At 62.8% G+C, this 10194-nt stretch overlaps 1 protein-coding gene across 1 annotated transcript; it reads left to right on the top strand.

The window, feature by feature from the left end:
• Positions 1 to 1013: 1013 nt before the first annotated feature.
• Positions 1014 to 9795, top strand: CCND1 (cyclin D1). Its single transcript, XM_066383604.1, has 5 exons — positions 1014 to 1430; positions 2900 to 3115; positions 3621 to 3780; positions 6589 to 6737; positions 9287 to 9795. Exons 1-5 carry the CDS (start codon positions 1233 to 1235, stop codon positions 9449 to 9451), a joined length of 888 nt encoding a protein of 295 aa, XP_066239701.1. The 5' UTR covers positions 1014 to 1232; the 3' UTR covers positions 9452 to 9795.
• Positions 9796 to 10194: the final 399 nt, after the last annotated feature.

Here is a 10194-nt window from a genome sequence, read left to right as displayed (position 1 = left end):
TCAGTCCCTGCCATCCCCCCCCCAGGCTCAGGACCGCAGCCCCGGGCAGATTATTAAGGTGGAAAGAGGTCCACACCCGCAACCGAACCAATTAGGGAGTTTCTGGTGGTCTCGTCCCAGGCAGAAGGGCAAATAATATTTCCAGCGATTTATTTTAATTTTTAATTTAAAAATGAGACAAGACAGGGACCACTGTTTTTGCTGCCTTCTGGCAGTTAAGTTGCCGGGAGGGGTGGGTTGAGAGTTGGGGACCCCCTCAAGGATGGACGGCTCCGGCAGAACGACAGCGCGAGATACCCTCGGCGCGGAGGACAGGGTGAAGGAAATGCTGGCCACCATCTTGGGCTGCTGCTGGAATTTTCGGGCATTTATTTTATTTTATTTTTTGAGCGAGCGCATGCTAAGCTGAAATCTCTGAAACGCTCAGGGTTACCCCCCCTGGACATTTCTAACGACCCCCCTGTGCACCGGAATGGAGCGTCCTGCAGGGTCGTGGGCTCTGCCGGGTGTCTCTGTATGTTAAGTGATTCCTGAAATTTACACGTGTTAATGAAAATGGAAGGAGATGTAGACACCGAGGTTCCTTGGCCGCCTCTCCGCCCGTGGGTGCCCTCGTGGCGTTCTCGGAAATGCGCCCATTCTCCCGGCTCGGATATAGGGTGTCGCCAAGTCCCATAGTCCCCACTCCATGCGGTCTTTCCCCCCACCCCACCCCACCCGGCTGCGTGTGGCCTGCCCCCCCTTCCAGTTGTCCCCCTCTGCGGAGCCACCTCCACTCCACCCCTCAAATCCCAGGGGACCCACTCCGGGAGAAAACCCCCCTGCACCCCTCTTCCCGGCCGGGAGAAAGGCTGCCTCGGGCGATTTGCATTTCTATGAAAAGCGGGCTTCGGGGGCAACTCGGCGGCGGGACTGTAGCCCTCGCCGCTCCCCGCGCTCCGCGCCCCCTCCCCCTCAGCCCGCCCCCGCCCCCTCCCATTCTCTGCCCGGCTTTGATCTCTGCAGAACAACAGTAACGTCACACGGACGGACTACAGGGGAGTTTTGTTGGAAGTTGCAAAGTCCTGGAGCCTCCAGAGGGCTGTCGGCGCAGTAGCAGCGAGCAGCAGCGTCCGCGCGCTCCGGCAAGGGGCAGACGAGCTCAAGGGAGCGCGGGGCGCAGGAGCGAGAGCGGAGCGCGCACCAAAGCCCGGACCCACCGCCAGCCCCAAGCCGCCGGCAGAGCCCCAGCCATGGCACACCAGCTTCTGTGCTGCGAGATGGAGACCATCCGCCGTGCGTACCCCGATGCCAACCTCCTCAACGACCGGGTGCTCCGAGCCATGCTCAAGGCGGAGGAGACCTGCGCGCCGTCCGTGTCCTACTTCAAGTGCGTGCAGAAGGAGATCCTGCCGTCCATGCGGAAGATCGTGGCCACCTGGATGCTGGAGGTGCGGCGCCGCGGGCGGCTCACTCACACTTGCCTGCAAACTGTAGCCCCAACTCCCATTTATTTGCCACCATCTCCCCTCTTCTCCCACCCTAACTCTGAAGTTTGCCGGGGTTCTTGCTAGGAATCTCATTTTCAAAATAGATAGATATTATGGGGTTTTTGAACGAGGAGGGGGTTGGGGGCGTTAGAAATTCCCTTTCCTGGGGAGGAGGGGAGCGGCCGGGGAGGGGTCCCTTTGGGGAAAACCAGTGCCTGACGCCCCCCAGTTAGCTCGAGGGTGCGGCTGGCGGGCTAGGCGACCTCTGTGGCCCCGACTGCGCCCGAAGCGCCGCCGCGCCTCCTCTCCCGTGGCCGAGCCGCCAGCTCCAAGGGGAGGGGGCATATATTTGATTTTTAAATTAATATCCATGGACACGTATGCAAGGACTGCTCGTGCCAGTATTATGCGCCATCTTTGTTCTTTTATTGCAAAGCAAAAGTGTTTATTAATAATTGGGGGCAGGGTGGGGGCGGGGAGCGATCGGCAAAGCGCTGGGGCCGCTGCTAGGGGCCGCGCGGATGCCGGGAACCGGCGGGAGGGGCGTGGGGACCGAGCGCGGGCACTTTGGGGGGGGACCCCACTCGGGGAGGGGGGGTCCTTTGTTCAAGCAGCGACTCCCGGGGCGCCCTGCACGGCCAGGCTGGGCCGGAGTGCACGCCGGGCTGCAAGGTCGCGTGGCCCCCAAGACGCTGGGGATTGACCCTCGTCTGCAGGGGGTCTAAGCTTGGGAGACCTGTGTGAGAGAGCCGGGAGCTCGGGTCACATTTTCAAACTTTCAGGGGGCGCCTGGGGGGCCCGCAAGTATTTTTAAATAATTTTTGAAAGTGCGGCGTGGTGCCCTTGCGAGAGGGAAACGGCTCCCGGCCCTGGGGGAAGGGAGGCCCCTGAGTTTGAATTCCTGGGGGTCTCCCCGGAGCCTGTAACGAGCTCCCGACCCTCGGCTCGTGTAAAGGGACGCCCGGCGGTCATTTTCATTATTTTTTTATGTTCCCAGTTATTTTTTAAATATTTTTAAATATTTTTTGAAAAGATGACGTCTGGGGAAATGCGGCGCGGCGGCCTGGGACGCCACCTTTGTGTCTCGCAGGCGCTGCGAGCGTGGCGCCCGGCCCCGCACCCCGTTGGGTGCGTCCTGGTCCGGGCGGGCCCCTGGGCACCCACCCGGGCCGGCAGCCCCCGCACAGCGCACGCTGCCCCGCAGTGCCGCTCCCGCTCCCAGCGCGCCAGCTCCGGGAGACTTTCCCTTTCAGTTTCCGGGTGGGTGGGTGTCGGGGACTCTGGGGAGAGGGCGCATCTCCAGGGGCTCCCGCCGCCCCTGCCCGACCCTCCGCGCGCTCGAAGAGCCCGGGCCGGGCGCGAGCGGGTGAGGGGCGCCGGGTCCGCGGCGGGGGCCGGGGGCGGCGGTCACGGCCCCGGTGCTCCGGCAGGTCTGCGAGGAGCAGAAATGCGAGGAGGAGGTCTTCCCGCTGGCCATGAACTACCTGGACCGCTTCCTGTCGCTGGAGCCCGTGAAGAAGAGCCGCCTGCAGCTGCTGGGGGCCGCCTGCATGTTCGTGGCCTCGAAGATGAAGGAGACCATCCCCCTGACGGCGGAGAAGTTGTGCATCTACACTGACAACTCCATCCGGCCCGACGAGCTGCTGGTAGGAGCCCATGGCCCACTTGACGCCCCCGTTAGTCCAAGGGCCCCGGCGTAGGGGGATGAAGGGCGGAGGGCCTACTGCCCGGCCCCTCCCGGGGAGCGGGTGGGACCCCACCGACCCCTGTCGCGGCCGCCCCACCTCGTCTTGGCTCCGACTCCCACCGCGTCTGCGCCCCTAGCGTGGCCCAAAAGTGGGCGGCGCGCGCCCTCTAGCGGCAGCGGCGCAGGTGGCGCGCGCTCAAGACCAGGCTTTGCGTGAGTGCGTGCGTGCGTGCGTTCCAGGTGTGGGAGGTCTTTTTCTGTCTCCACGTGTGAATGACCTGCATAACGAGCAGGAGCCTCTTCACGCGGCACCTTCGCTTTTTTTTCCATCCGAGATCACATGTTATGCCTCATACCCTGGACCCCAGCATCCCCACCCCTTCTCTCCAGGCGCTGGTCCCTCTCAGACACCCCCCCACCCCCACGCAGGAGCGCTCTTCACGCTTGTTCACCCATTTCCACAGCAAATGGAGTTGCTGCTGGTGAACAAGCTCAAGTGGAACCTGGCCGCCATGACCCCGCACGATTTCATTGAACACTTCCTCTCCAAAATGCCGGTGGCGGAGGAGAGCAAACTCATCATCCGCAAGCATGCGCAGACCTTCGTCGCCCTCTGTGCCACAGGTAGCGCGTCGGGGTGGGCTGGCCTGGCCTCCCCGGGTGCCCCTGCTGGAGCTGCTTGCCCTCTGCCTCAGTTTCCCCATTTCAGCAGATGGCCCCCAGGCCCCTCGTGTGTTCTCAGAAGCCCTCTTCTTCCCTTGTTCTGTGGAGCAGAGGGCTTGGGCTGTTGGCCCGACAGAGGGAGGCGTCCTCCTCCAGGGTTGGGTGGCTGTCAGCCTGTGTCTAGCGGCCTTGGCTCCAGGCAGGGGCCACTCCATGTTCAAAGGGGTTTACCTTGGCGAACAGGCCGGCCTCTCTCCACCCCTCTCCAGTCCTTTCCTGTGTTCTCAAGGAGCCTGCGCTTTGGGGCCCCCTCCTGGCCTCTCTCAGGCTGGGCCACGTGCCAGGGTTGCCTGCAGGGGCGGGGAGCCCAGGCCGGCAGTGCCTGCACCACGTGCTCCCGGCGGCCCGCTTGGCCCTCTGCGGGGGCGGCCACCGGAGGAGCCTGGCTGCCTGAGGCCCTGCTAGGGGCGCCCTGGCTGAGCCCTGGGCGGGGCTCTGGAGCAGCCTGCTGTGGTTGACGGCAGGGGGCAAGCCTCCCTCCCCCTGGCACCGTTCTGAGTGGTCCCTGGAGGCCTGGCTCTGGCACCGCCCTGGCCTCAGCACCCCTCCCGCAGCCAACCTTGCGCGCGCGCGCGCACACACACACACACACACGCACACGCACACGCACACGCCCCTAGCTTCCCCCAGATCTCTGCTAACTCCCTGTGACCTCTTTCTCCCCTTGCTGGAGAACCTGACCAGACCCATGCTCCCATCCTGGTCAGGCCTCAGCTGTCAATCACACTTGTTAGGGGCTGACTCTGGGCAACCTGAGGACCACGCTTCATCGGAGGTGGGGCTGGCCTCTGGTGTCCTCCACACCCCCCTCCTGAAGGCAGAGCCGCAGCTCGGCCGTCATGGCCCCCTCCTGCTGCCTGGGCGCTCTGGCAGCTGACATTTCTGGGTTAGGCCAGAGCTGGGAAGACTGCTGGCCTCCGCTCCCTTCTCCAAGTCCTTCCAAGTGAGGCGTGGGGGGACAGATGGAGTAGCCAAGGACGTTGTTGGCCTGGGTGGGTCGGAGGGGTGGGGAGCCTCCCACCAGCTGTCCCCTCTGGCTGGGGCCCCTTCAAGGACAGAGGCCTCTGGAGACTTCCAGGCAGCCTTTAGTGGAGCTAAATGTTGTTTGCAGAAACGACAAAGTTTCCTGGAGATCATATGAGAAGTGGTGCTTGCATGCCCTGCCCCCCCCCTCAGGACAGCCGGGGCAGCCTGGAGCTCTCCAGAGACCCCGGGAGAGGGGAGTGTGACCTGTGGGTGCCGGCAGCGAGGGGAGAGGCCTGGCGCACGGGCTGCAGAGACCCCGGGAGAGGGGAGTGTGGCCTGTGGGTCCCAGCAGCGAGGGGAGAGGCCTGGTGCATGGGCTGCAGAGACCCCGGGGGAGGGGAGTGTGACCTGTGGGTGCCGGCAGCGAGGGGAGAGGCCTGGCGCACGGTCTGCAGAGACCCCGGGAGAGGGGAGTGTGGCCTGTGGGTGCCGGCAGTGAGGGGAGCAGGCCTGGCGCACGGGCTGCAGGCTGGCTTGGGTCCAGCTCACAAGCTGCCTTCGTCCGGTCTGGTCTGTGTGCCTGAGCACTGGGCCCAGCAGGATGCCCAGGCCTTCTGCTCAGATATTCCGACCCGCCTGGGGTGACCCAGCTCTTTGCATAGATTAACTCCTGGGTGGGCCCCGGTGGGAGACCTCAGGCCAGACAGAGGGGAGCTGTGCCCCCGGCCAGCTCCCTCAGGAGTGGCTCAGTCTGGTCCCCACCCTGCCTGTGCAGTGTGGGGACAGCAGAAATGCAGCCACGCCCTTGGTCACAGAGGGACCTCCCTCGAGATGACAGCGATGTCATTGAAGCTCAGAGGCAAACAGGTTGTGTGGGGTGGGGGCCTGAGCAAGGGTCCCATTGGAAAGTGCCGTGAGGGGGCTCTGCTCTCTGCCTGCGCCCCCGAGATCAGGCTTGCCGAGTCCCTGCACGTGTGTGCACGTCACCACCGGTGCCGGCCTTTGCTTGTCCTTCCACACGTTGTACATGCACGCTGGACCCTTGTGTTGTGCTGCGGTGGCTGATGAAGATGTCACGCTCAGCGCCTGGCTCCAGACTGAGGGTCCCCAACTCCCCCATTTAAGGCGCTGAAATCAGTAGCCTCTTCCCGCCAATAATTCCTCACCAGATGTGACGATAATGTAGCCCCTGGATGTCACGGTGTCACTCAAGTGTCCTGGGGTTGGCCTCCCACATGGAAGCTGGCAGGTTGTGGCACCCGTGGGGGTACCCCTGTCGTGGACCTGTGAGGCCAGGGTCCCCAGGCAGGTGTGGTCCCTGGGGGCTGGACAGGGCCTCCGGTCTCGGTGCCTGTGCGGGACTTAGAGACAGCACCTCTGCTCTCGCGTGGGTTTCGTTGTTTCTTACTTGTGTGAATAAACGACGCATTCAGAAGGCTCGTGGTGGGGGGTGGGCGCGGGGGGGGGGCCCTCCCACACAGTGCCCCCCCGGGCCTCCGCTGTGGTTGCAGACAGGTGGCACCGAGCAGGGGCTGTTTCAGGACGCTTTGGGAGGAGGCGAAGGGCACGTGCTCCAGCCTCAGGCACACCCAGAGCCCCCAGGGCGGGCCCCTGTGCCCAGGCAGCAACCAGAGATGGTGCTGTTTGCCGGGACAGGCCCTGACATGTGCCCCCATCACGGGGATCCCAAGGAGTGCCCCCGCTCACACAACCCCCTTGCCTCACCCTCTCCCTCCGCCACAGACGTGAAGTTCATTTCCAACCCGCCCTCCATGGTGGCGGCCGGGAGCGTGGTGGCCGCCGTGCAAGGCCTGCACCTGGGAGGTTCCAGCGGCTTCCTGTCCTATCACCGCCTGACCAGAGTCCTCTCCAAAGTGATTAAGTGCGACCCGGTAAGTGGTTGTGCCCCGCGCCCGCCCTGCTGGCTGCGGGGGGCCGGGGTGGGGGCGGCCTGGCCTCAGGGACAGAGGGAGCTGCTGTGTGCGCCTGTGGAATGCTTGGACTGGTGCCCCGCCCCTGGAGGTGAGTGGTTGGGGTCACGCGGGGTGGGGGGTGGGCAGCTCTCTGAGTCGAGAGGCACAGGACCTGTCTGTCTGTCACAGACCGACACTGTGCCAGCTTTGTCCACCTCTCCTGGGAGCTGCTCTGGGAGAAGTACCTCCCGGAACCTCTGGGCAGGCCAGGAAGGGTCCTCGCGGGCTCCTGGCGTCCCCCAGGGCTCATAAAGCCCTCCCGGGCGGGCGAGCCCCCCAGGAAGAGGGGCCCGCAGCCGTCCCCTGTCAATGATCCGTGCCCTAATGCTGTGTGGGGCTGGGGCCCGGGCGAGCTTTGTCTGGGCCACAATGTGGATGGCCAATAAATAGATGCTTGAAAAGGGCTCCTGTGAGGTCCGAGGTCATGACAGTGGGCCCGGTGGGGACAACCTTGTTTTTTATGGCCCCTCTGTGAGGGGCTGTCGGCTGAGAAAGCCAGAGTCGATTGTGTCTTCCTAAAAAATGCCATTGTTTTAGTCCCAATTTCTTGCTTCCTTTTGAAGAATTAAAATAGCAATTTACGAGGGTTTGTGGCATCTACCGAATTAGACCGGAGTGGTTGGTGGGTCAGCTGTCTACCCCTGGGAAGGAGGGACCGACCGCCTTGACCCCAGTCCAGGTCTGGCCTGGGATGCCTTTTGGTGGCCCACCCACCTTGGAACGTTTGGGAGGCTCTGTGGAGCCCACCCAGGTGACACACCTGCCTGTCCTCTGGCCAGTGGCACTCAGCTGCCAGCCTGTGTGTCCCCAAAGGACACGGTCTTGCCCACAGACGTGGACAGTTCCCGGAGGTGACCTCCCCTCTGCCTCGGGGGGTGCTTGCTTCATTCACTCAGGCAGACGCCCGGGTGAGCACGCTCACCAGAAATGCCGCAAACAGAATGCTGTCCACAGCAGTAGGAAGTGGCCGTGTGACCCCTGTTTGAATAGAGGCTGCTGTGATTAGATCTGAAACAAAATGCCTCTCAGCTGATGGCTGGTGGGTGGGGGTGGGGTATCCATTTAGGCTAAAATGTGTCAGTCTGGTTACCCAATGGCAAATGTCCCGCAACTCAGACACGGAAGACCCTCTGTCTGGCTCTCTCTAGAGCTGTCCCTAAGGGGCCAAAGCCAGCTCTGCACGGGGTGGGTCTGCCGGTCTGTGTGGACTGCTGGGAGGAGGAGATGGGGGTCGTGGCGAGGCCCTGCCTGCACCCCTCTGTTCTCTGCCCCAGCACACAGCCCTCGTCCCAAGTTACCGGGGGCAAGCCAACCATCACCCCTAAGACCTGCCTGTCGAGAGCCCCGCCCCAGGGTGGAGGGTGGGGGCCGAGGCTATGACGGGTGCTGGGTGTGCAGAGAGGAGCCTCGGGTGCTGTGGATGTTCAGAGGGCCTGGGGGCACTCACGCCCGCCCTGTCGGGGCCTGGAGCTCTGGGAGTGTGCAAGGTCCCCAGGGACCGCTCAAGCTGTTCGGCCTGGGTCCATCCAGCGTTTCGGGCAACAGAACTATGTCTGGGGCTGGGGCTGAATGAAGCCCATTCTGGTGAAAAGGGCTTGATTCTAGACTCGAAGCCCAAGTGTGGATCCTAGAAATGGGGACAGGCAGCCCTGGTGCCTGGAGCCAGCTTGTCTGCTCAGACCCCGGGAGCCATGAGGCTGCGCAGCTGTGAGGTGCCTCCCAGCTGTTGGGATGATCTGTCCCCAGTGGGACCAGGAGCGGCCCCTGGACACTGAAATTCCTCTTCCCCACTGACAATGCGAGGGTGGTGGCCACAAGAGGCAGCCTGGTGCGGGAGGGCACCGGCAAGGCCGCGTGGGATAGAGGGTCCCAGCCCCCCGCCCGCCCCCCGGGCCACCCAGCATTCCTTCTCAGTCACACACGGTCTAACACTGTTGACGGCCATTCGCCGCGGAAGGCTGGGGTCACAGAGGTGACGTCCGCAGAGCAGGGCTCAGGGGGCCTCGCTGCCCTTGGTCAGAGCGCTGGAATCACCGAGGGCAGTGGTGAGGCAGGAGATCAGAGCCCAGCAGAGGAATTCCAGTGAGAGGCCTGGGCCTTGCTGCTGGGTCACAGACGGGTGGGGGGCGGGGGGCGGGGGGCGGGGGGAGGGGCAGGAGAGGCACGTCTGTCTTCACGGAAGATGGCCAGCGGCCTTGCGGTCCCGAGTGGGGCCGTCGCTGCCTGATCGGCGTGTAGGCTCCTCGGGCTGTGGGGGCAGTAAGCTGGTGGACCGACGGGGGCCCCATGCTGGTCCGTCCTGGGGTTTGGGGCCGCAGCCCCCCAGGACTGGAAGGGAGGGGTGCAGCTTTAGATCCGCCTCACAGCTCACACAGCGGACAGGGGCTGCTGTTTGAGGGCCGGCCCCTCCCTGCGGGCCTCCTTCTGAGGGCCGTCCCCTCGCCCCCTCTCCCCCTCTCCCCACCCAGGACTGCCTCCGGGCCTGCCAGGAGCAGATCGAAGCCCTGCTGGAGTCCAGCCTGCGCCAGGCCCAGCAGCAGAGCCTGGACCCCAAGGCCGCGGAGGAGGAGGAGGAGGAAGAGGAGGTGGACCTGGCCTGCACGCCCACCGACGTGCGGGACGTGAACATTTGAGGGGGGCCGGCAGCAGCGGGGGAGGGGCCGGCCCCAGGGGCTCCCGACAGCCCCCCCCCCCACGGGCTCGGCGGAAGTGACAGCCCCTTCTCCTTGGGTTGCTGTTTCCCTTGCTCTTTCTCCCTTCTGTCTCTGAAAAAATACCCGAAAACTCTCTTTAAAAAAAAAAAAAGTTATTTGCATAACCCTGAGCTGGGGGGCGGGGGGAGGTTGTGCTACAGAAATAGAGAATTTTATACCCATAATCAACTAGTTTTTATAAGAACGTGTTTGTCTCTTGTGTTGTGAGGATAGGCATTAATTAACACAAGGAAGGAGTCCACAGGGAGGCTTAGATTTGATTCTGTTTAAAGCAAGAAAAGAAAAAAAAAAGGCAAAAACATTCCATAAAAAAAATTTTAAAAAAATAGAAAAACCCAGCAAACCATTTTTTAAAAGTAGAAGAGGGTTTTTGGTTTTGTTTTTTGGGTGTTTTTTTTTTAGATAGAAAAACGTACTCTTGTGCTTGTCCTAAGGAGCACAGCTTTAAGGCGGTTTGTAGGCATCCCGTGTCTTGCTTGCGCATGCATGTAGTCACTTTATCAGTCGTTTGTGCGTGTTTATTTTATTATCTCGTAGGTAGGCGTGCAACCTCTCTGCCTTGGCCGCGGCTGACGTAACCCGTCGGGGTAGAGCAGTGTAGTCGGACATCTCTCGAGTGCTAATCCTTCTTTCTCTGCCTGGGCGCCGACCCCCACCCGAGC

Source organism: Saccopteryx leptura, chromosome 1 (genome assembly GCF_036850995.1).
Source record: "Saccopteryx leptura isolate mSacLep1 chromosome 1, mSacLep1_pri_phased_curated, whole genome shotgun sequence".
NCBI lineage: Eukaryota > Metazoa > Chordata > Mammalia > Chiroptera > Emballonuridae > Saccopteryx > Saccopteryx leptura.
The sequence above is the reverse complement of the archived record's forward strand: the minus strand, read 5'-3'. Positions and strand labels throughout refer to the sequence as shown.